This window comes from Salminus brasiliensis, chromosome 13 (assembly GCF_030463535.1).
Source record: "Salminus brasiliensis chromosome 13, fSalBra1.hap2, whole genome shotgun sequence".
In the NCBI taxonomy this organism is placed as follows: Eukaryota; Metazoa; Chordata; class Actinopteri; order Characiformes; family Bryconidae; genus Salminus; species Salminus brasiliensis.
The window spans coordinates 21,422,529-21,448,436 of NC_132890.1; the positions used below are offsets into that span (position 1 = coordinate 21,422,529).

Consider the following 25,908-nt stretch of genomic DNA (forward strand, 5'->3'; position numbering starts at 1 on the left):
GAATGCACCTAGTCCACGTTCCACATGAGCATGTTGGCTGCAAAATGACTTGGATGTAAATCTTAAAAAAGCCTACCCCCCCTCCCTTCATAGGGATACTGTAGAAACATCTGTCCATCTGTGGCCACAAATTCACAGATGACATTGCTGCGAGAACATGAGAAGATGGCCGAGAGCATGTTCTGCTTGAACCTGTCCAGAACGCACTTAACCCTGCTTTAGCTTGGGTATATAAGATGGTAATAAACATGTAGTGCTGTGTTGACTGTTGGCAAATGCTTCCATACTTCCATACTTCAGCGCTGTGATGTGGATCATAAACCCAACGCGTGAAGTGTTGATTAGGGTTGGTTGTTTTTGGGTGAAACGAGGCAGAAATCATGCGTAATTGTGAGCAGGCTGGTGTGATGGAGGGATGATTAAAAGCCACAGGAGGCCGGTGTTGCTGGGCAGTTGCTGGAGCGAGTCATGGCTAAATAAGCGCTGGGGTTGTTTACGGAGGGCAGAAATGCTGAATAAATCAACTCTCAGCAACACCGCTGATTAAATCTGCTGCGTGACACATCAAAGGTGGACCGGGCTACAGTTTCCACCGGCGAGTCCATGCTGGACGTTGCCAAGGTAAAGAAGCTGCGCTTAATTTGTTATGAGGGATTTAAAAGATTATTCTAAGAAGATTACAATGATGCATCGTATTGTTGACACTGGACTGCCTTCTATTAGATAATCTAAATATTGCCAGTTAAGCCATTTCCCTGGAATGCTAATCGAGCTGCTGGCAGGCAGGCAGCGAAAAAAAAGTCAACACTGTGGAAGTTTTCTTGGCCTTTCCTGAAGAAACCACCACCTTTTATTCCTTGTCCATGACTAGAGGTGGATCATATCGCTCCTTGGAAGCTGTAGTGTGTTGAAGTGGCATTTAGATGTGTGTGGTCAGAGAGAAATGGCCGTGGCTGTTACGGACACGGCGAATGCCTCTTATCGCGGGGAGGCAGAAGCACACTTATCTTCATGCTGCAGTTGAGATGGGGGACGAAAACTCTCCAATTTTGGATCAAACCTCAGGTGAAAAACGCTCGGCCTGCTGTCTGAAAGGAGAAGAGGATCACACACACTGCGATTCCTCTTGACGAAGGGATTGGATAAAGAGTTGGCAGACTGTTTTCAAATTCCTTGGGGGGGGGGGGGGGGGGGGGGTTTAACCACTTGCAGCAAATTGTGATGGAAACTGGCTTTGGACATGTCCCCTTGCTGAACTCTAGATGGCAGTGCAGGCAAGACAAACTTGAGTAAGGCAAGAAGCGGATGGGTCAGGATGGTGTAGATGTGTAGAGGCGCAAGTGCTGGCAGTGTAGACATGGCTGTCACAGATGAGGCTCAGTTAGGCCTTGGGGTTCTTTATGAGCTCTTTAGTAAATGTAGTGGTTCTGCTTGGGACTGTAAACATTTAATAAGATGGTTCTTCTTTTGGTTAAGTGTTTTGAATCTCATATGTGCTTTTAAAAAGGTTCTATATAGCACCATAAAATGATTCACCATTGTCACAAGTCAAATAACTTATCTTTTTCAGTACTATGTTAAACCTTTTTTTGCTATATGTAAGTATACGTAACCATAACCTTTACTAAAGAACATTGGAAGAACCTGTCATGGCGTGTTCGGCAAGACAAAGACAAGGTGAACACTTTATTTAAGATTTATTTAAACACGAAGGGATAACAAAACAAGGTCCGGAACAAACAAAGGTGCAGCAACCTAAGGGACAAAACTGGAAATCAAACAGAACCTGACAACCCACATGGCGAACACAACAGACCTTGAACTGGGAGGAGCAGGGAGCGAAGGGGAATAAGCAGTGATATGCCAGAGTAAGGATGAGGGAAAAGGAGAAACATAAACCCAAAGCCTAGCTTGGGACAACTAAAGGGAGAACTCAAAACATCCACAAGCCGAGCCACAACTTGGTACTAGAGCAACGCTCTACGTGAATCCAGGGCTAACGGGAAAACTGGCTACCTAAACGAGATAACTGAGTGCGCCGTGGAACTGCCTCGTGAGCTAGAGCCGCTGGGGAGCATGAACTGAGCGCGACGTAAAGGGAACTGCCTCGAGAACCAGACTTAAAGATAGCTTGACAACGACAAGATGTCAGCTTACAGGACCACGCCACAAACACCTAGAGGTTTAATTCACGGCAACTACAGGCTGGAGCGAGGCTCCTTAGATGTTCCCAGTCCCAGGTGCAACACATGGACACAAAATGAACACAAACAAGGCGGAAGTCCTTATATGGGCCTGTGGCCGGCGACCCGGGATCGCCCCGGGGGAGGGTGCAATAATGAGGGCCTGACAGAACCCCCATTTTTAAAAGTGAGCCTAACTAAACATCATTAAAAATGTTCTCCAAGGGTTCTTCTCTAATAGCACTGTTCACCAAAGACCCATTTGCTTAAAAACGGCTTAATAGGAAATTACATTCTGAAATTAAGTGGGAAAAAATAAAAGTTCTAATTATGGAACATTAAGCACCTTTAGTGACATTGATGTAAACATTTATCAAAGGTTTAGCCATTCAAGTGTCAATTTGCTTAAGCAGCTTAAGCTACTGGATAGATGACCTCACAGTTTGCTGCAGCACAAGCCCATGTCATCACTCTTCCACCACCATGCTTAAAGCAGCATTATGTAACATTTCTACCTTAAAATAACAGCTTTAAAATCAGGTTGCTACTCTAAGCTCAGCACGCCAGAAACTTTGGCAAAACGAGCAGGAACTCACTTGCATATTTGTGTAAAATCCTGTAACATTGCTCTATTGTGTCCACATGATTGTTTAACTTTAGATGCTAATTCTGGATGTCTCAGTTTGTAAAATGCAGGTGGAAATGTGTCGTTTGGTCTCGGCTTAATGCTTGAATTCCACTTCCTGACAGTATGGGGAGCCCAGGAGTAAGAAAACCTATTCTTGCATAATGCTATAACAGTTGGTAAGAGCTGTTGGTGGTATGATTTGGTTCTTGCCGAACATATCGCTGTGCATGATGACCATACATCCCTGTTTTGGTCTCCATAGTCCACATACGTCTTTTTTTAAGAAAGTGGCCAATGAGCGAAAGGTGGGGATTTCTACTAAAGTGGCCAGTGAAGAAGTGCAATGTAGGGGTTTCTATTAAAGTGGCCAGTGTGTGGAAGCACAAGGGTTTCCAAAAAAGTGCCCAGATATCAGAAGTAAAAAGCAGGTTTGTCCCATAAAGTGGCCAATGAGTGGCAATACAATGTAATAAGTTAATAACCGTTTCTGTTAAAGTGGCCAGTGGTTTGAAGTACAAAACAAAGTGGCCAGTAAGTAAAGACAGGATTTCGTCTCCTCTCTGCCATCTCTTCGCTCCTATTCCTTTCTTTTCCTCTCCTGCTCTCAGATCACCAGGGACATTGTCACGCACTGAAGCAGGAAGCTGTCCTAATTAAAGTAACGGGAGTAGACACTTCCCTCCTGCTGGCCGAGCACTGACAGCACTATCAGAAAGCTCTACCCTCACTGATCTTGTCTCAATCAGCCACTCTGGCCCGGATGGTCCCTTCGGGCTGCACGCTGCCAGGCCCTGATCACACGAACTTTCATGCCTGTCTGCTTCCTACTGACTTCATATTTCTCTCACATAATCCCTCATGCTCAGTCTCTCTCACAGAATCTGCTTTTTTACTCTCTTTTAGAATTAGAATCATTTTATTATAACGCCAGTGCATTATGTAATTATGTAACACACAGGCATGTGTAGAAATTCTGGTGTAGGCCAACGGAATAAGTCAAATTTTTCATACAAGAACGTACAGAACAATCATGATGGGAAATTATGTGGTGTGGGGTAGAGTGAGGCAAAATGTGATCAAAATAATACATTATTAATTCAGAATTAGGCTGCTTTTGAGGTTTCGTTTCAATACTTAAAGAAAATACAAGAACCTTTAATGACATCATTTTGGACCCACAGCTAGTTATAATAACCATTAGTCTACGTTATCCAAAGTTATTGTTGGCTGTCCTTCACAGCATGTTTGAGTTATACTTAAATATCAGCTATAATCTAAAGTGAATTTAGTTAATTTGGTTAATTCTTGTAAAAAATATATATTGAACACAGTTCCTTTTATTCTAAATGCATTAAAAGTTAAAAACATCCAAGAGGGGTGAAATATTTTTATAGGCACTGTATTTGCACACATAGCTCCTCATTTTAAATACTCCAAATAATGCTCAGCTTTTTATAATGAGATATTTGCTCATTCCAATGGTAAAACTTCTTGTTTGTGTGACATCTGTAGCTGTTAACTCTCAATATGTCCAGAGAGCTTTCATTGCCAACGATAAAATCATTGTTACGATCAAAAGTAAAACAGACCTATCATAGAAATATATAAACTATTTGGTATTTCCTTAAAACGAAGGACTGCATTGGTGATTTCAGAAACACCAAAAACTGTGTGGAATTATCAAGAATCAAGAACACACTCCTTTAAAACTTTTTTTTTATAGTCCATAAAATGGTGGGACTATAGGATGTATGACAATGTGTGTATAAGAATAATTTCCCCCTGATACATCCTACCCTGATGAACAACCCAAAATGCTGGTCATCCAAACAAAAACATACCTGGTCTTTGCTGGATCAGCTGGTCTATTAATAGTTTTTTTTTAAGTTTGTCAAATTTTTCCCTTATCTCCTAATTTTGTACTGCTTATTTGACCCACCCATTCGTAAGTACACCTAGCACTAGCAATGCTCCCGGCACTTGGAGGGTAAGGACCTAACACGTCTCCACCGATATGTGCAAATTCTGTTTTTTTTTGCTCTGCAGCATCGCTTAATAGTGATGGGGAGGGGGATAGGGCCATCTACTCATCCGGAGAGAGAACATGCTACAATTGTGCTCTCTCAGACTCTGGACGCTGACGGCAAAGCGGAATAGCTCGGCCTTCAAACTTGCGACCCCCCTGGGCCATAGTGGTAGTGCTTAATACCGCTGAGCCACTCCCCAACTTCCCCAAGCTGGTCGTCAAGCAAGTCATACTGGTTGACTAGTTGGGTCAAATTATAGTCATACTGGTGGACCAGCGTATTCAGCGTGGTCAACTGGCTTGATCATGGTGGTCAACCAAATTATTGGGCATGCAGGTTAAGCAATGCTAATCAAAATTTAGTTCCAGAAAATGTTTAAATTCTTTACCACAATTCCGTAGCATTTCCATATTAAATGATGACATCAGAGTACAGCTTCTCTCTTTCCTCAGCTCTTTCTCTCTCAGTGTGTTTGAAAGTGCTGCTGTCAGAGAGTGTGTGTGTTTTGCGTATGAAAAGGTCACGCTTTGCCCCCTTTGTCTGCAGGGAGGGGGGGAAATACAGCACTCTCTCCATCTCTGTCTTTCTTTGTATATCACAGCCGTCTCCGGCTGCTCTCAGAGTGACACGTCGCGCATTCTGACCGTTTGCCCCCGCGAACTCTCGGTCTGAGCACTCTCTGGGGCGGAGAGAGGGGCAGCTGTGTGGGGAGGTGAGTGAGGAGACTAAACTAACAGGCCTGTCAAACCAACTCTTACACTCTTATACCAGAGCTCTACACTGTTAAAGTCAACCTGAACTCTCAACAGAACTCTGTTTCTGTCTAGAATAAGCGTGATTCATTTAAAAGAGTAGATTCTTGACTTTTCTGCTTCTTAAAACATCTTAAAATGCCACCAGCAGACAGGGGCACAAGAAGTTAAATCAGTAATATATCACAGTAAATTACCAATAACAAAAAAATTAAAAGTCAGTCCAACTCTTTTGAGCATTTTTTTGAGTGAACTTGACTTAGTTTAGTCAGAAATTCTCCAAATTCTGTTGAGCCTGTTTACACCTGATCACATATAGATTTCAAATAAGGTGTAGTGCCCCATACTCGGCCCCATGACACATTGTGCTTGAATTACAATCGGATCACCCAAACCACATTCGGAGGTGGTCAGAGACGGATCTTGTTCACATTTAATACAAGTGTAAACAGATTGTGTTTCCTTCTGATTACTTCATTTTCTTAAAACATCAACTTTTAACATCTACTTGAACTACAATCATTAACAACTGAATAAGCCCGTAACAATGCATGCAACATAGTAGTGGGTCAATTCTGATACTCACTGACAATGTGCTATTATAGCTAAAATACTGAAAAAATCAGAGGGCCATCCCTACAGCGTGTTCAGCATGTCCACTACAGAGGAAAATTAAATGTAAAGCTGGTCACATGGATCAAATCATTTGCGGGGGGAGTTCTCTTAGCACAGTTGATAGAACTTTGGCGGCCATTAAAGATATTTAAATTATTGAAGCGAGAAATTTATTTTATTTTATATAATATTGGGATTTACATTTTTTTATTAAATAAAAAAAATAGTAGTTGTAGACTTTAATGTTTTTTTCTTCATTATTTTAAAACTAAAACACCCAAAACTGAAAAATTGTCAATTTACACTAATGAACCCCACACTAATGAGCAAACATACATAGAGGTCAGTGAGCACACATGTTCAGAGCGGTGGGCAGTCATTGCTGCAGTGCCTGAGGAGCAGAGAGGGTTAAGGGCCTTGCTCAAGGCCCAGTCAGTGGCAGCTTGCCAAGCTCAGGTATCTATCCCACAACCCTGTCATCAATAGCCTGGTGCTCTAACTGCTGAACCACCACTGCCAATTTAGTAATATTATGACAAATTTCAAGCTGAATGAAATAAATGATGCAAATAATGTTTGTGTGACATAATAATATGATTTCTATTAAAAAATAAAACATGACATTTTTGAGGAAATTTTATAGTAATAAATATAATTATCATCAATGGACATGGACTGTACCCTAAATTCTAGACTGACTTAACATGGTGATTACGTAATGAACTGAAACCACCTTGGTTACAACCAGGAAGATTTTGCTCAAGTCTCTCTCTGTGATCAGAACCAACGAAGGACACTGAATCAGCTGTGATGATAGAGCATGAAGCATCGGCCATACAAGCTTACAGATTACAGGACCTCTCTTCCCTTTTTCTGTGTGGGGTTGTTACTTTTCCCCTCTCTTTTCTTCTCCTCATTAGTATGCTGCCTCATACTCGGCTGTCCTGCTGCAGCCAAAGTCGTGTGACTGCACTGCATTTTGTTAAAACACAGCCTGAAAAAGACATAAAGCTGCATCTACAACCTTACAATAACGTATATACATTTTGGATATTATTTATATGTTATTAGAGCTTCATTCTGGATATGAATGTTATTAGAACTTCATACTGGATATGAATGTTATTAGAGCTTCATTCTGGATATGAAGGTTATTAGAGCTTCATTCTGGATATTAATGTTAATAGAACTTGATTCTAGATATGAATGTTGTTAGAGCTTCGTTCTGGGTATGAATGTTATTAGAGCTTCAGTCTGGATGTTAATGTTATTAGAGCTTCATTCTGGGCATGGATGTTATTAGAGCTTTATTCTGGATATGAATGTTATTAGAGCTTCCATCTGGATTTTAATGTTATTAGAGCTTCACTCTGGATTTTAATGTTAATGTTATTAGAGCTTCACTTTGGATTTTAATGTTATTAGAGCTTCACTTGGGATATGAATGTTATTAGAGCTTCACTTTGGATGTATTCTGGGATTATTTTATTAGAGCTTCATTTTGATTATTAATGCTACAAAACCTTAATTCTGAATATGAATGTTATTAGTGGTTCTCTGGAATGATTCCTTGATTTCAGGAACAGTCAAAAAACCCTTTTCAAAATGTAGCGGACATAAAGTGAAGCAAAACAACTAAAGTCTCTTAGGCCATCATTAGAATAAATGGGCAGTAGTTCGTTTATTCTGTCTTAAGATTTCATTATGAATGAGGTGGGTAAGGCCATTTCTGCTTGTCTGCTATTGATGAAACAGCCAAAGTGCACAATTACTCTAACCAGGACAAATGGAGTGATTCATAAATACGTAACGCTGCAGTGTGCAGAAGAGTCTTCTGGTGGCTATAATGTTTTTGTTAATAGATTATTTATCCTGGCCGGAGGCTTTTTATCTTGTTGATGTGAAACATAATGAGGGGATTGTTAAAAGCAGAAGCATAATGACTATACCATCAATAAGTCACTTTAAATGATCTCTCGTAGCCTAAAGTAAAACCCAGCATTTGAAAAAATGACAAATAAAACTCTATTCAACTGGTCCAGCCAGGTTCTGCCTATAAATGTGTTCTTTCATAGCCACTGTTGTGTTGTTAAACAACCTCTCCAGAACACTGGACTGGGTCAAGGTACAAATCTGGGGAAGGATACAAGAACATTTCTGTGTCCAGGAGCATGGTAGCACCACCAAGAGTCTTCCTACACAGCTTAACATTTGGAAGTTCTTCAGTTTGGAACTGTGGGGGAAGTGTGCTTTGAGGAATCTTCAAGGAACCTTTTTTTTTCTAAAAACCTTAAAGGTTCTGTGAAGGTTAAGGTTCGTCTAAAGTTTCAAATCAAAGAACATCCAAAAGTTTCTCAAGGATCCTATACTTAACAGTGTAGCTCTGGCCACCCAGTCAAACTAAGCAATCTGGGACACATGGCCTTGGCTAGACAGGTAAACAAGAACCCAGTGGTCATGATGAAAGAGATTCAGAGCTCATTTGTGGAAATGTGTGAATCTTACAGCCAGCCATCAACCACTGCAGCACTCCACCAATTGGGCCTTTATGGTAGAGTGGCCAGACAGCAGCCATTACTCCTTAACAGTCTGCAGGGAGTTTGCCAAAAGGCATGTGAACGTCTCTTATGCCATGAGCAGACAATCTTCAGGTTTGATGAAAAGACGACTGAACTATCTGGCCACAAACCCCAACGGAATGTGTGGAGGAAACCAGGCACTGAATATCATGTTATTAATACTATCACTACAGTCAAACATGGTGGTGGTAGTATCATCCCGGGGGAGTATTGGGGAGACTAGTAAGGCTAGAGGAAATATGAATGTAGGAAAAAGTACTCTTAAGCTAGTGCAAAGGTTTACAGTTCAACAAGCCAACAACCCAAAGCATTCAACAAGAAAACATCAGAAATTGACTCTATTTTAGTGAAAGTCCTGAAATGGCCCAGACGGAGTCTGAAGCTGAAACCAACAGAGCAGGTAAATGCCACATTGTAGTCTTTTACTACTATGATTTTTTTTACAAAACATGTTTTGTTGTGGAATACTGCATGTAGATTGACAAAAAAAGTATTCTATCTATTTTCAAATGAGTCTGTAACATAAAATGTTAACATCAGGGGGGCTAAAGGGGACTAAAAGCTTCTTGTATACACATAGACCATACAAATAGGCCATTTTTGTGACAACTGTTACACTTTAGTTAACCCAATTTGATCATGTCATATTCTCACCTGCCAGCTGTTGATCAAAAGATGCTACCCGTTTTGAGAGGGTAAGAGCTAGCACAGTCTTCCTCATGGCCACAGAACAGATGGCTATGACATCATACTGAAGATACCCAGACAAGAGATCTTTAACCCAGTCACTGTGTCATCACGTCCGGCTCTTAACAGTAGCATTTTCACTCCCCCAAAAAAGAAATCTTCAATGGATTTCGGCACAGCCAATAGGAGGGCAGTTAACATGTCTGAAAGTCCCTCCAACATGGGCAAAAGCCTGGTTTACCTTGGCTGGAGTGCGTCATGCAAAAGTTCAAACCCTTTGTGTGACCCCGCACGTCTGCCGCATCACACTGTTTACCGCTGCACGGAGCTCAGCTGTGAGGAATCCGCCTGTGTGGAGGAGCAGAGCGTTTCTTTAGGTTAACACTACATCACATCTCTGAGTAGACAGACAAAAGGCCATTTTGAGCTTAATTTTGGAGAAGAAAAAATCCGGCTTAATTCTTCCTACTTAATCAATGTAAACATTAACAACATTAGCAAGCATCCTAAACAACATAACTAGCAAAGAGACATAGCACTGTATTTTTCAATTAAACTACTCACCAAGATACAGCACTGTAGGGTCGGTTTCCCAAGGGTTTTAACCAAACCTGGCGGAATTATATGTTGAATGAATTAACCTTGATCTTCATGCATTTTTAATCACAAACATGAGTAAATCTGTCCCACCGTTCAGCCCTGCGTTCACTCTGGTTCAGATTAACTCTGCTTTTATTGGTTGCCTTGTTAAAAATGACACATGATGAGCGGAGTTTTTCAGTTGGACTTGATCGGTATTAAACTTGATGGAGTGGAAACTCTGGTAAGTGCGTTTGGTAGAATTATTGGTGTGTTTAAAAAAGGGTGGTAGCCTCGACCGTTGATTGCAACATGACCTGAAATCCGGTCGCTTTCCGCACTGATGAATGTGGAAGCAGATTTCTTCTCTTGTACAGAGCTGTTAGTTAAACAGCTAAATTGTTTTTGACACCTGGATGGACTGACAGCTATCAGGGTTTACTGGGTGTAGTTTTCTTGTTGTTTAATCAAGCTAATATTAGTATGGTGACCTTGAAATTACACCTTGCTGTCTTTTCTAAAACGGCCTAGTTTCAATTTGCTGCAACAACACAGTCCAAATAGAATCTCTACATGATGTAGTGACTCAAAACTGAAAGAGCTTTAGTTCTCATTATATTAAATTCATTCAGAAGCAACACATGTGGAGCATGAACAGGTGAGTTGAACTGAAGGCCTCTGTGGGATCGCTGAGTGTTCTTTCAAAGATTTCAAACAAAGGATCTGGGTTGAATTTGAGGTTAAGTACTACAATGAGTGTAATTAGCGAATTTCAGGCATCCTTTCCCTAAGAGCAGCTCCAGCTGTCCCACTGCCGGTCCCCTGCTCGGTCCGCAGGCCTTTCTGCAGCAGCGGTGGGTGCCTGATTAGATCCCAACTTCAATACCAGGGCCTATTGTTGCCTGAAGAAAACACCAAGACCTAATTACTGCCTATTTATGTCCGTTTGCACCAGGGTTCAGGCCACAAAGCTCTGGGCTCTGTACAAAGCCACCACTCCAGTTCATTTTCAGCAGAAGGCGAGATCAACCCCGGGACCAGATGTAGATCTACACTCATGAGCCTGTGCCTGGATGGCGACCAGTCCTGTGTAATAGAAACTCGGCATGCGTGTATACAGTGTCTTATTGGACGTACGCAGTGCAGATTAAAAGGAAAGCAGCATTGTTTATTCATTCCCATCAGATAGGTTTGACCTGGGGTCAGATTCCTCGCAAAGCAAATGCTCTTGGGGTCGGAACTCTGCTTTAATGGCCATACTCATGGCTCATGTATGTTAGCCACTTTAATGCATCTTGCAGAATGGCCTCATGAGGAAATGCCATTGCCATTTTCTGTGTTGGAGAGTGCTAGAATATCTCCTGTGAGAGCATTTTTAGAAATTGCAGTAGGCGCGGATGCTAGGGAGGTCACCTATTTTGTCAAAATAAAAGATTGTTGTCACAATTTTGAATGATCATGTCAAAATAATGAATCATGTCCTGCTAATTTTTACGTACCTAAACGGAATAGTGGATCATTTAAAAAAATAACAATTTTGACACCTTCTTGTGATTTAGATTTTTTTTATGCCTTACTTTTCATATTCTGACTTATTTTGTAGACTAAATGCCTCACTAAATGCCTCACATCAAATCACTTTGGTAGGTGTAAAGGTGAGTGAAAAACTTGGGTGCATCGTCCCTAACAGTAGTACAAAAAAAATTACAAATAAAAATACTGAATATTTACACATTAACTCATATTACACATACACATACTCATATACAGTACATACTTTCTATTTACAATACTGCAACTGGTAAAAGCAGTTAAATGTACAGGTTTGATATAATCTGAATGTTTACATTATTTACATAAGGCACTGGATGGGTGTGAGTTCAGGTGTAGTGTGGGTGGGCATAGAGTTTCCAGTCTAAAGTGCAGGGGCAAAGTGTGTTTGTATGGGGAGGAGGTGTGCCGAATTGCCTGAGGATATAAGCTGTCTCTGAACCGACTGGTTCTGGTCTTCAAGCATCTTCTATTTTGAGGACTTACTTCCACATGATTTCTGATCTATTTTGTTAAAATAATGATGTCTTTTTGGAACAAAGCAGTATTATTTTAATAGTTTAATAGTTTTCCTTCCTGCCATTACCTAAAGGTCTGTGGAGCTACTCTTATGCTATTTCTGTCAGAATGCAGATTCCTAGTTCATTCTAGGACAGTGATCAATGCTTCACTCCACCACCTAACTGAGGAACTGCTTTGGCGTGTGGGCGAGTTGGGGCTGGAGGAAACTTGTCCACATGCTGGATTTTCCCTATGAGTAGTTAAATAATGTTTATGGCTGACCACTGTAAAAATAAACAAATAAATAAATAAATACACATGACAGAGTCGGATAAAGCTATTCAATCTATTACACATATGTTATATGTTTTACTTCTCTGTTTGTTTCCAAACTACAACTACTCCTTACTACTCCTTCTGCCTGTATTCGGAAAGGGATTTAGGCCTGCTGAAAAAAACACAGCCTGGCTAGGTCAATCTAGTAAAGCTGGCTGACCAGAAAAAGCAATGTTTGAGTTTCAGCTAGGTTTATCAACATGACCAACTTTACCAAGCCTGTTGACCAGTATGACCATGCTAGTCCACCGGCAAGTTGGTCAAGCTGAACCTGAGTGGCCATGAAGGTTTTCGTGCTGGTCTATAAACTTGACCACACAGTTCGATCATGAACTAAGCTGCCCCCCCCCCTAAAAAAAATAATCCATCTGCAGAGGCAGACAGCCAGCCGCAGTTCTAGACCAGCAGATTCGGAGCAGGGGCATGCTGTAGTATTGGTCGTGCGCCACCTAGCGGTGTGGACTGTACAGGCACCGCTGTGGTTCTAGGTTAAAGACGCTGGAGCAGTTTTACATTAAACATTAAAAGATACGAAGATACTGCGATGCCTCTCATATAAATACAAGCGTTTAAGTGTAATTAAAGTGTAATCAAATAAGTCTTAATTACCAAGCTTTTTAGATTTTAGTGAAGTCTGAGAGTAGTATCAGAGACTTTATTAATGTCTATAAGGACTTCGGTATATTTATTTTTCCCTATACAAGAGAATCTGAGGTGTTACGACCTGTTGTGAATAATACGTAAAAGTATAAAACAACAGTACATATTTATTAATAAATAAACGCTATTAAGAAACACAAAAGAGTGACTGCAAATAGATATTTATTTTTTCCCCTTTTTTGTACAAAGTTTTAAGCGAGTTTGTATATCAAATGATTTAATATTGAAAAAAAATCTTTTTTTTAAATTGACATTTTTTATTACTATATAAATATATAATATAAAAATACAATTATTTACAAAAAAGAATTTATTTTAATTAATATTTTGTATATTCACAAAAAATGGTTTGATAAAGGCCTCCCTTGCGTAGCTGCTGCACCATTTAAGGTGGAACAGGAAACTCGAAAAAGACGCTAGCTATCTAGCTAGTTTGCTAGCTAAATGGGAGTGAGCTAGTGCCAGCACACCTTTTCTTAAAATCAACAGACATCTTGGGTAGTTTATCAGGCTTTAATTAGATTTAGTAAGAGTAAAATAGTCGCTGACATTATCTTCCCTAAAAGCACGGCTCGCATTTGAACTGCTGGTGTGTTTTGACCTGTATGGCCAGCTATTCAACCACCTTAACCATCAAATCCAGCTACCAGAAAGAGCTGGTCTTTGAGCAGGGTCGTCGTTATCTGCAGTGTTTTCTTCGACACTAAAAGGATCCAAAACTTCAGTTCTTCTGCTGGTGGATGCTGGATGAAGGTCGCTACTCCAGCACTCAAATCCAGTAGGAGGCCGTTCGTCCAGCCGGGGACTCGGCCTCCCACAGGCGCTCCGCCCCTGCAGCGACGGCGGTTTCCATAGCGACGCGAGACTCAACCTGACAACAAGGGCTTGTTATATGGGCGAACTGCAGAAGTAAGTGATTTACCGCCGTTAAACTCCGCTATGAAGGTCTTATTCAGCTTCATTTGAGCTATAAAGCTTTAACCTGCATTTCAGACAAGCATGCATAGCATTCCGTTTTCTGCAGCATGAGATACAGACAAGGTTAGCTGTTAGCACAGCACAGCTATTCAAGTCAGGTGTTTCTACAGCCGAATCTGCTTAAGGTCACATCAGTAGCTACATCAGAGGATTAATGACTATATATGAACTATATTCACTTTCATTTACTTTATTTACTTTATATGATTAAACTCGATTTAATAAATAATTTCCTCGATTGAAAACAGACAGTAAATATGAAGATAGACAAAGGTGTCTGAAATATAACCTAGCTAGATGCACCAGGATTTAAGAAAGAGCACCGGTATATTTTTATTATTGTTTATATTTATTTTATATTTTTGTATTTAATGTTTTCCTTGCTGTGCAACTTATGTACGACTAATGTAATGTGCATTACACTGTAAAGCAATTCCCCTGTTACATTACTACAATATGTGTATCTAAACTAATAGAGTAGGCCATGTTGTTTGTCTTATATATAATACTGAATATTTTTTTAATATATCTTTTTTATTATTTAACATCAACAACATCTTACATCTTAAGATATTTTAACACATTCAGTTTCCAAAATCAATACATCCATAATATCCATTTTCCCAACCCAGCTGTAATGTGTTTGGGTTATTTAATAATTATTTGATATTTAGGCTGTTCTAATTAAAATATTAATAGTCTAATTAAAATATCCATAGTTGTGCTGCCATAATGCATGTTGGGATTGTGTGCGTTGTTCAGAGGAAGGCGCCACGGTGGTCGATCCATGGCCGTTTCTCTTCTCCCCCTTAATACACCACACCTTAAGTTACAGACGACAGGGACACAGTGGGCTAAGTGCAGCTGCGATGTCTCACACAGACTCTATGGGCGAGGTCTAGGTAGCTGGCAACATAGCAGAGGACACGCTGGTAGCCACGTCGCTAAGCGTTATGGGATCGGCTACCTGCGCCTTGCTGAGAAATGTAGTGCAGCCACTGAAGTTGCAGTTATTTCCAGTCACATGAGACCAGGCTCCTATCTCTACCAATGGGGAGAGACGTAAATACTGGAAGCTGAAGATCTGATTTCAATTGAAAGAATAATAAATTAAATCACTTGAAAACTTGATGAGTAGTTTGTAGCTTTGGCTCAAAAAAGGCACAACAACTGTGATTCCTTTACATGCCTTGGCTACTTCCTTGCATTTTGTTGAAAGACAGGATTTTATCCATAAACAGTTGCTATGTTGAGCATTACAAGAACTCCCATTCATACTTCAGCCAGTGGCCAGTCTCCTCTTTCATAACTTCTCTGGTTATGACTTCATTTGCTGTTGTTTTGCTGGTCCCAGTACTCAATCATCAGTCGTTTATGTGCATTACCAGTCATTTGGCATCTCTTTGTTGTTCCTTTCAGATGTTTATTAATACGCTTATCTGTGTTTTTTCTCAGGACTCCTCCAAACCACACAGGGGAAATTATTGTCAGAGTAAGCAGCTCTCATCAGCCGGCGGCATGAATTTAAACGACTTTGTGGTCCTTCCCAACAAGCCCAAGTCGGTGAAGTTAAATGTCAGGTTGGTTTGTTTCTCTGTTTTTCGCTGTACATCATTATTAAAGCTGGTAAACGATAGAGCCTGATGTGGTAATTGCACTCTGGATAATCTCTGCAGAGCAGTAGATAGTTCTTCATCCTCTTCTGTTGCTTTCAGTGGTGAAATCTCATGGTGAGGTCTGTGATGAGTAGCCAGGGGATCTGGGATTTCCTTTTTGAGCCAAAAGAAACATGACATGAGATCTGTCTCACTACGCTTATACTCGTTATAACATAATTATATGTCCAAATGTTTGTGGACACTCCTTCAAATGAACGTATTCAGCTACTTTAAGTTGCACCCACTGCTGGCACAGCTTGTCACACACACACTTGTGTAGTCCCTTGCTAATAGAATAGGGCTCCCTGGAGCAGATGAACATGAACCTATTGGCACCACGCCTAATGCCAAGCGTAAGCTAGAGGGGTATAAAGCCCCCCAGAATGGAACTGTGTTCTCTGGAATGATGTTGCTCCATCCAGTAATTTTTGGATGAGTTGGGGTGTGAATGAATGAGCAGGTGTCCCAATACTTTTGTCCATATAGTGTATTTATTTCAAACAACCCCAATGGTTAATTGAGTGCAATGTTTGAATCGTATTAAAATAATATCAACTGTTTGTAAACCTTTGGCATGAGGATAGAGTTTGAGTAGCTGTGTATTTGCTGAGTATGTTCTGGTGTTTTAGGAACTTGCGGGAGCTGCGTATGGAGACGGTTCACCTGGATCAGGAGAACAAGGACATGGAGAACAGACTTCAGGAGCTCAGAGAGATCATGAGGTGTGAGAAGGAAGAGAGAGAGTGAGTAAAACACTGATAAAGTGAGTGGAAGCACAAGGTGGGGGTTTCTAATAAAGTAGGCCAAAGAGTGGAAAGGCAAAGTAGGGGTTTCTTATAAAGTGGCCAATATGTAGAAGCACAAGGTTGGCTTTTAAATGCTGTGGCCTGTGAGGGAAAGCACAAGGTAGGTGTTTCTAATAACATAGCCAGAAAGTAGAAGCACAGGGTAGGTGTTTTCTAATGAAGTGCCCAGTGAGTGGAAGCATGAGATAAGTGTTTCTTTTAAAGTGGCCAGTGATGAAGCACAAGGTTGGTGTTTATAATAAGGTGGCCAGTATATGTGTTGTAAAAACAAGCAAAGAAATTAGTTGTCTATAAAAACAAATATATAAGGAGTCATTAATTTGATGATTTCCTCCTCAGCATGACCTCAGCTTTCTCCCAAAATTGAATTAATAACATAATTAATAACACAAGATTTGACCTGTAGAGCCTTTTGCGGTGCGTAATTACGGCGCCGGTCGTTTTTGGGCCTTAGATCTGAATATATGAGCTCATAACTCATGCAGCAGCAGTGCCAAAAAGTTGAGAAGGTGTGTGTGTGTGTGTGTGGTGCATACATCACACTTCCACCCTCTCCCTTCTGAACATACACATACACGCTCCATCATAATTAATCGCTGCTGAACTGCAGGGGGAGGGTGTGGAGGGACATAAAACTGTGGCTTGATGTCTCCTCCGTGTCCTTAGTGAGTGTGTGTGTGGTCGGGTTCATACATCACTGAGGAAAGTTAACATGCGATAATGAAATGAAGATGTTTCCACCAGTTCTTCACGCAGGTTGTGCATTGTCAATTAAAGGCTCATAGATCAGCGTGGCACGGTGGCCTTTCTGTAGGAGTCTGATGAATGCAGCAGCGACGCAGCACCCGCGCCCTATCTACGGTAGCCGCCTCATTCCTTCTCCATATAGGATCTGTCATATTAACCAATGGCGGAGGCTGTGTATCTAAATTACATTTGCCTCCATGGAGGCGTTTGTAAGCATAAGTGCACTTACCCAAGTCTAGCAGCACTTATCTGAACCTGGGCTGCACAAAAGATCATTTATTAATCCATATTGCAGTATTGGCTTTTGCAATATTGATATTGCGGAAGGATAAATACATAAATGTTAGCTGGAGCTATTCACTACATGTTTTATATTGTGCTCCGAGCATCCTGACCAGCCTGATCTAAATGAGGTACTTTGGGTGTTGCAATGAGCCAAGATGTTAATAATTTGAGGCCACTCCTCACTAAGGTTTTTTTCAACCCTACCTCTGCATCTTCAGGGATCCACGCATTTAGGTTTAAGTCCACATTTGACATTTTCGAATGTTTCTGCCTATTTTTATGCAACATAAACAGTCATTAGTCATTTTGTAGTTTACTTTTCATGGGTGTTGTGCAAAGAGGAAACCCTCCCTGTCACAAAAACACATCAGGGAACAGTGTGCTTTAGACAGAGGAATCTTTACTCTTGCCGTGATGTTTTTTTTTGTTTTTTTGTTTTTTGACAGCATGGGTTTCCTTCTTACACACCTCTCTTGAAAAACAAACTTGTGGTCTTTTTCTGATTGTAGATGCTGTACTTTTACATCAACTGTGGCGAAAGCTACCTGTAGGTCCCAAGAGAGTCCTTTTTACACATCTTGTCGGTCTGCCTTTTGGGCTGAACTTGCTAGGATGGTCTGATCTGGCCGTGTTGGCAAAAGGTATATATAGCGGCTGATTTCTTGTTCTGAGATCTGATTCTGACTTTTCTTTTAGCAAAACTGAAAAAAACGTACCAAAAAAAAAAAGACCAATTTAAATATCTCAACACAATGAATAGGACAAGTGCTTTCCCCAAATTCTACACAAAATGCCACTTCTAATGACGACTGCAGACAACCCCTTTAATGACAAGCATCTTTAGGACTCAGTAAAGACCCTTCAGCTATTAAGACCTGCCTCAAACATGATGCCTAGCCAAACACCAGCTTCTGGCAGCATTTCTAAAGAATCTTAGCCAATTCCTCATGGGTAGTGGCCTCCAGTTTACTAATATTCTTGGGTTTGCTGCTGCAACTGCCCTCTTTAAATCCCACCAAAGAAGTTAGAAGAAGTCAGATGACTGACGGACACTCCAGAATCTTCCCGGACAGCTTCTGAAACCAAGCCTTGGTGGACTTTAAGGAATGCTTGGGATAATTGTCCTTTTGCAAGGTCCAATGATGACCAAGCTTTGGAAGATTTGGGAGTGGCTGTCACGGTCACCTGACTTGAACCCTATCCTTTGGTGGGATTTGAAAAAGGCGCTTGCAGCATGCAAACTAAAGAATATTATTGAACTGGAGGCCATCACCCATGAGGAATGGGCTAATTGTCTCTTTAGGAACGCTGCCATAAGCTGGTGTCTGGCTATGCATCATGTTTGCAGCAGGTCATAAGAGCAAAAGGGTCTCTGCTAAGTACTAAAGACACTTGTCATGAGGGGGTTGAATAATCATGCGACTATGCTTATCATGAAAAGTGTAAATTTGGCTTATTCTTCTGCTATAGAGGTTTATTATAAAAGCATGGACCAACTGGTGGATGCTGGGGCTGTTAATGAGTTAATATCATATTAGGCACGTCCCAACAGCTTTATGATATTGGCCCCATTTGGCAGCACATATTTAAAAGGCACTATTGAATAGCAGTGAGTCTGTTGCGGTATCTGAAGTGAACAGGGCTGATGTGAGCCTGCGGGCTGTGACCTGTTTGGTGTTTATCTCAGTGTCACTCTGCCTGTTAAAAGGCCACCAGTGAACACCCTCTCAGACAGAAGCTGATAGACTCTGGCCTCGGGCTCAGCTGGTGTCAGAACCACACTCACGCTTGCACTCGTGAACTCCCACTCAGCTCACATCCTTTCAGTTTAGTACCCGAACTTCACATGAGCTTCTCTTCTTTTGTTCTTCAACGTTGTCATCGTTGTGACAGATCTGACAGCAGGCGAGGAGAAGCTCCAGGTCACAGGCCAGCCGTTTGCAGGTGGATGTGTCTCAGAACGCTGAGTTTGCCTTCTGTTCAGCATAGGGCAGCTGTCTTTTAAGTAAAGCTGTTTACTTAAAAGACAAGTTTACTTTTTTAGTTGTACACTGGAGCTGCTAGGCTGATTGAAGCCCACCAATTAGCATAGTGCTGTCTGCAGAGCTAAATCATCACACACTCTAATCAATGTGTGTGCAGGTGTTCAGTAATAGACTTAATAGACTGTGTGACTGTTATCTAGAACACTGGCTGAAGTAGGGATTGAAGCTCAAAACATGGAGAACCCTGAATTTTCACAGAAGTAGTGAAAAATGAGCACTTCTGTGAAATATTACACTCACTTCTATTTCTTTATTAGTGGTTCCGTACTATATAACCAATCATTATTTACATATTTCATGATTTGTGCTGTTGTTTTGGTAACTGGATTAGTATCGCATTTCTATTATTCTTCTGTTTTCTTATTATTTTTTCGCTGGATAACTTGTTCGCCCCGTAACTCATGCCGCTGTTTTTGAGAATCGTTGGGTCTGACTGTGCAATTCGGGCTTGTACACTCATGTTTGATTGGCACTGTTTTGTGTTTTTTTGTGTTTTGTGTTTTTTCCATAGGAATTATTGTGGTGCACGTTTGTAACAATAGTACCCCAACAGCTATTGCCAACAGCTGACTAACCATTTCAGACACCATAGCAACCACTTGGGGATACCATAGCAACTGCCAATTTTTTCGAGGTTTTAGTTGAGGCATGTAGTTATTAATGCTCTATACAGTTCAGTCCTAAACTCCTTCATTAGACCAGAGGGGGGGAAAGGGGGTTAAGGTTAGTGTTAAAGCCACAGTTGGACAAAGGTATGTAAAAAAAAAAAAAGTATAAATAAATAGCTAAGGTAATTTTCACACTCAAGCTTTTTTTCTGTACCAAGGTCTGCTTGCTCAGAGTGTTTGGTCAAGTGTGAAAGCTGTTTTTGAGCACGGGAGCGGTTCAGAGCACTGATCTCTGTTCCTCCCGAAAGCGCGTGGTTGGTTCATTTTGTCACATGACTGCTTCGACTTATCCTCTGCGTGGCTAAAAACCTTCTCTCATAAGACTGTCTCCCTGTGTGCAGATGTTCCTGCATGGTTAAATGTCATGACTCTAGAAAGTGCTGCTCTTTGCTGCTTTAGTGTTTGTGTCCAAGGAAAATAATGAAAAACAGTAAATGGATGAACCTAGGCCCTACCGTTTTGCAAAAATGTGCAAAGGAAAGTGACGTTTGAAATTGTGCAATCAATCCACGACACTGGAAAACAAACCAGTGATAATGCACCCCTCCTCCAAACAAACCCAAAATCGACAAGGACAAGTATGAAAACGCCCTAACTGCCAAATAAGGACCTACATGGTTCTGAATATGGAAGAAATACCTATTACATCATGCAGTGTGCAATTACATGTCTGAATTTAGTGTATAATTCAATGCAATGTACTACTATACTACTATATATCACACTACACATGACTATTTCTGTTTTATATATAATACTGTACATACTGTTTCTTTATTCTGCAGTCCTTATTCAGCACGAATTAGCAATTCATTATAATTTTAACCTAATTTATTTTGTTTAGTAAACTGGAATATAAGCACTCTAAAGTATTATCAAGCAGAGGGTTCTTCAGAGGTTCTTTGGTAAAGGTAATGGTATTGACTAAAAGAACCATTTGGGAAACCTGTTTTGTAGATAGTTCTCAGATAGACCTGTTTAAAATCCGGATTCTATACGACACTAAAGAGGCTCCTACTTTAATCAAAGCTCATAGGCCAGTATACGGGTGTGTTTGTACTTGTAGTTTGGTTCCCTTGGTCCAGACCAAGTAAGAAAATTATACACTGTTACGACAGTAGCATAGGACAGAAGGCTGAAGTAGAAGTCTGCATAAGGCAGGTGTGTCTGCGAGTCCTGTGTGATCGACGTAATAGAGGATATGCATTGCCCTCCCGTTCCCGCTGGACTGAGTGGCAAAACATTCTTTAACATGGCTGCGTTTATTAGGTGAAAACCGGCAAACCAGGAGTGAAACAAGCTATTCAACAGCAATCCAACCAAATTACCAAAGTGAAGCCAAGAACGTCCAGCTAACTGAGGCTCATATCACACTTGTTTAGAAGATAAAACCTCATATCTTGTAGCACAAAATCAAGTGAATGGCCTTAGGATAGAGTTTTCCACTGTTTTCAGTTCTATTTAGTGGACTGGTTTATTTGGGTTTTGCTCGCTTTACCCTTCGCTAAATTTGCAACCATGGTTACGTTTTTCCCTCGGCTGTTTTCAGAGCATTACTTTACCTCCAGAATTGCAGCAATTTAACATCTGCTTCTCTTTCTTTGAGCTTTTGAAAGTCTGTAAAAGAATAACTTTGAATTAATTCTTGCTGAATTGTTCTAAGTAGCGAGGAAAAAAAAACTTAAAATCTACCTGCTGGATCCTTAAACATCTTATTAAACCAGGCCGTATTAATATTGGTATCAAACTACGCTTTTTTGCTCATTTATTCATGGAACGGCTCTACATTTAGAGCTGTAAAATATAACGTTACTGTGGCTGCATCCCAGCACACACACGTCGTTACTCTACTGAGGCCGATCTCCACTAATGAATGCTATTCTAGTGGTGGCTAGTTTAAAACTGCTATGTGTTTTGAGACACAGCCCGGATAAACTAAAGCATCAGACAGAAGAAGTTAAAGCCCAGAAGCATGGGCAGCTCTGCACAGGGACTCACTCATGATGAAGCGAGGATGTGCGGAGGGCATGGCGTTGGCGAAGTGGGCCTTTGGTTCTGTTCATTACCTGTAGGCCGTTCTACTCGCCCAGAGAGTTCAGCTCGTTCATCCTAGCCGGCACCTACATTGCGCCGAGCGCGTGCACGAGCGACGCGCTGAAACAGCTGGCGGAACAGGTCACGAAGGTGGAGCGGGAGTTCCCGGACTCACTCCTCATCATTCTGGGGGATTTTAACAGTGCGAACCTCACGAAGGAGATGCCCAAATACAGACAACACATCGCGTGTCCAACACGAGAAGGCAACACACTGGACAAGTGCTACACCTGTATCAAGAATGCCTATCGCGCGGTCACACGCGCAGCTGTCGGGCTCTCCGATCACAGCCTCGTTCACCTCATTCCAACCTACCGGCAGAAACTCAAAACCAACAAGCCGGTCATCACAACTGTGAAGAGGTGGACCAGTGGAGACATTGAGAAGCTGCAGGGCTGCTTCGAATCCACAGACTGGGCTGTGTTTGAGGAGGCGACAGACGGACTGGACGAATACACAGACACTGTGACGTCATACATCAGTTTCTGTGAAGACAGCTGTATCTCAACTAAATCACAGGTGAGATACAGTAACAACAAACCCTGGTTTACTGCTGAACTCAAACAGCTTCGGAGGGAAAAGGAGGAAGCGTTCAGGAGTGGAGATAGAACTGTCTTTAAGGAGGCCAAATACAGACTGGAGAAAGGGATTAGAGCTGCGAAGAGCAAGTACTCAGAGCAGCTGAACAGACACATCACTGCTAACGACCCATCTTCAGCCTGGAAAGGCCTACAGCTTCTCACTGGTCACAAGGTGAGAAAGACCCCCCTCCTCCTGAACGACCGACACCTCACCAACGACCTGAATGTGTTCTACTGCAGATTTGAACTCACAAAAGACAATCGGACCGTCTACCACCCATCACCCCCCTCCACCTCCACCCCCACACTGGCCCTCTCACCTCTGCCTCCTGCTCATCTCTGCATCAACCGGCAGGATGTTCACAGGCTCTTCAGCAGACAGAAGGTGAGGAAAGCCCCCGGGCCCGACTCAGTCTCTCCATCCACCCTAAAACACTGCTGTGACCAACTAGCTCCAGTGTTTACAGACATTTTTAACAGATCACTGGAACTCTGCTCTGTTCCAGCCTGCTTCAAAACCTCCACCATCATTCCAGTTCCCAAGAAATCCACCATCACCGGACTGAATGATTACAGGCCTGTCGCCCTGACCTCTGTAGTCATGAAGGTCTTTGAACGCCTGATCCTAGCCCACCTGAAGTCCATCACAGATCCCCTGCTGGACCCCCTGCAGTTTGCGTACCGAGCAAACAGGTCTGTCGATGATGTGGTCAACCTGACCCTGCACTTTATCCTGCAACATCTCGACAGCCATGGAAACTATGCTAGGGTTTTGTTTGTGGACTTTAGCTCGGCCTTTAACACTGTTGTGCCGCAGCTTCTTCAGGCCAAGCTCTCCCAGCTGTCAGTGCCAGACTCCATGTGTCGGTGGATCGTGGATTTTCTGACAGACAGGAGACAGCAGGTGCGGCTGGGGAAGCACAATTCAGACCTCCGGACACTCAGTACTGGAGTCCCTCAGGGTTGTGTTCTTTCACCCCTTCTCTTCAGCCTCTACACTAATGATTGTGTCTCCAAAGATCCAGCTGTAAAGATCCTGAAATTTGCAGATGACTCCACTCTGGTGGGCCTCATAGCCAACGGTGATGAGTCTGCTTACAGAAAGGAAATTGAGCAGCTGGTGTCCTGGTGCAGCAACAACCACCTGCTGCTAAACACAGAAAAGACTGTAGAGATGGTGGTGGACTTCCGACGCAATCCACCCACCCTTCCCCCCCTCCGCATCAACAACACTGCAGTATCAATGGTGGAGTCACTCAAGTTCCTGGGCACCACCATTTCCAGAGACTTGAAATGGGAGAAAAACACCATCTCCATCATCAAGAAAGCTCAACAAAGAATGTACTTCTTGAGACAGCTCAAGAAATTCAACCTGCCACAGACCCTGATGATCCAGTTCTACACAGCGATCATCGAGTCCATTATCACAGCCTCCATAACTATCTGGTTTGGTTCCTCCACCTCACAAGAAAGAACCAAACTCCAGCGCATCATCAGGACAGCAGAGAGGATCATAGGATGTAACCTGCCATCACTTCAGCAGATCTACTCCAGCAGGATGAGGAAGCGGGCTGGCAAGATTACATCTGACCCCTCACATCCTGGACACCTCCTCTTCCAGACACTCCCCTCGGGTAGAAGACTGCGGTCCATCAAAACCAGCACAACACGTCATGCTAACAGCTTCTTCCCCAGAGCTGTAGCGCTCCTCAATCACAGTGGTCACCTCCCACTGTAAACCTCTAAACTTACAACTGAACTGTACCAAACCGGACTGAACAGTTATTTGCACTCTGCCTATTTTGCACTATGACTATTTGCACACCTGTACAGATGTCCTTTTCTTTTCTGTAAATATATTTTTCAGCTCTTTATTACCTTTATTACCTTTAGTACTTTCTACTTTTTTTTATTTATCCCCTACCCTATTTATTGTTTAGTGTCATTTTCCTTTAGTTTAAGACTGTGTTCTGTGTTTCTTTGTTACTTGTCATGCGTGTTGCTCTCACCAAGACAAATTCCTTGTATGGGTAACATACTTGGTGAAATAAAGAGATTCTGATTCTGATTCTGATTCTGGTCCGCTTGTTTGGCGCCTACCAGAGCTCAAAACAAACCGTACTAACAGAGCAATTGCATCAGGGTTTGTTTTAATTGAACCAAAGCGTGTAAACACACCCTAAGCCTTGGTTGCTTGTTAGCTATATTAACTTCGTAGCTCCCGTGTGAAAGTAATGAGCCTACACTTCAGAAACTGACTGACTGTGTTCGGGAAAGACAGGGTATTTGAATGGAGGTAAGCAAAGAAGCAAAGCGGTTCTTCTTTGTGAGACTGAGAGAGACTGAGAGATGACCGTCAGCATGCTTGGCTGTGTGTGTGTGTGTTAATCTGCCTGATGTTAGCACACTGCCACGCTGCTCACACACACACCTCCCGCAGGTGCTGTCAGCAGCTCAGTGTGCTCTAATCCCCCCAATGAGCCTCACTGTGAGTGATGAAGGCCAGCAGATAAACAGCTTCTAACTAGAGTGGACAGCACACAGACGAGGAGCTCTCTCTCTCTGTCTCTTCTCTCTCTGTCTCTTTATAATGTGCCTCTCTCCTTGTGGCTCTCTTTCACTCTCTCTCTGTATACTCTGCCTCCCCCACCCTCTGTCTCTCCATCTGTGCTGGTGTGTCGCTCTCACACTCTTTTTTTTTTTTTTTTGTGTGCTTATTCCAGAAGACGCTGAAGGTGCTGAAGAACACACTATGCCAGGTTTACATTACACATCTTTTAGAGTCGTCACATGGTTGTACTATTTGCACTACATGACTTGCCTTATAATCGGGATCCTTTTTGTGGTTGTGGTTAGCACACTATACAACTGATCAGCAACACAGGGTCACTAATTATGAGATCTTTCAAAAGATGCGTAACTCCACTCTCAGCCTTCTCACCTCATGT

General features: G+C 41.9%; 1 protein-coding gene across 3 annotated transcripts in view; it reads left to right on the top strand.

Annotated features, from left to right (window-relative positions):
• The first annotated feature begins 15,578 nt into the window (after positions 1-15,578).
• The window catches only part of zbbx (zinc finger, B-box domain containing), a 61,845-nt gene continuing 51,515 nt past the window's right edge, over positions 15,579-25,908 (top strand). For 2 of the 3 annotated variants that reach the window (XM_072695768.1, XM_072695770.1), the window contains exons 1-2: positions 15,579-15,656; positions 16,364-16,477. In XM_072695768.1, coding sequence (XP_072551869.1) covers positions 15,595-15,656; positions 16,364-16,477 — 176 coding nt within the window. In that variant the 5' untranslated portion in view covers positions 15,579-15,594. The remainder of the gene's footprint in view (positions 15,657-16,363; positions 16,478-25,908) is intronic. The other variant, XM_072695769.1, reaches the window with a different exon arrangement.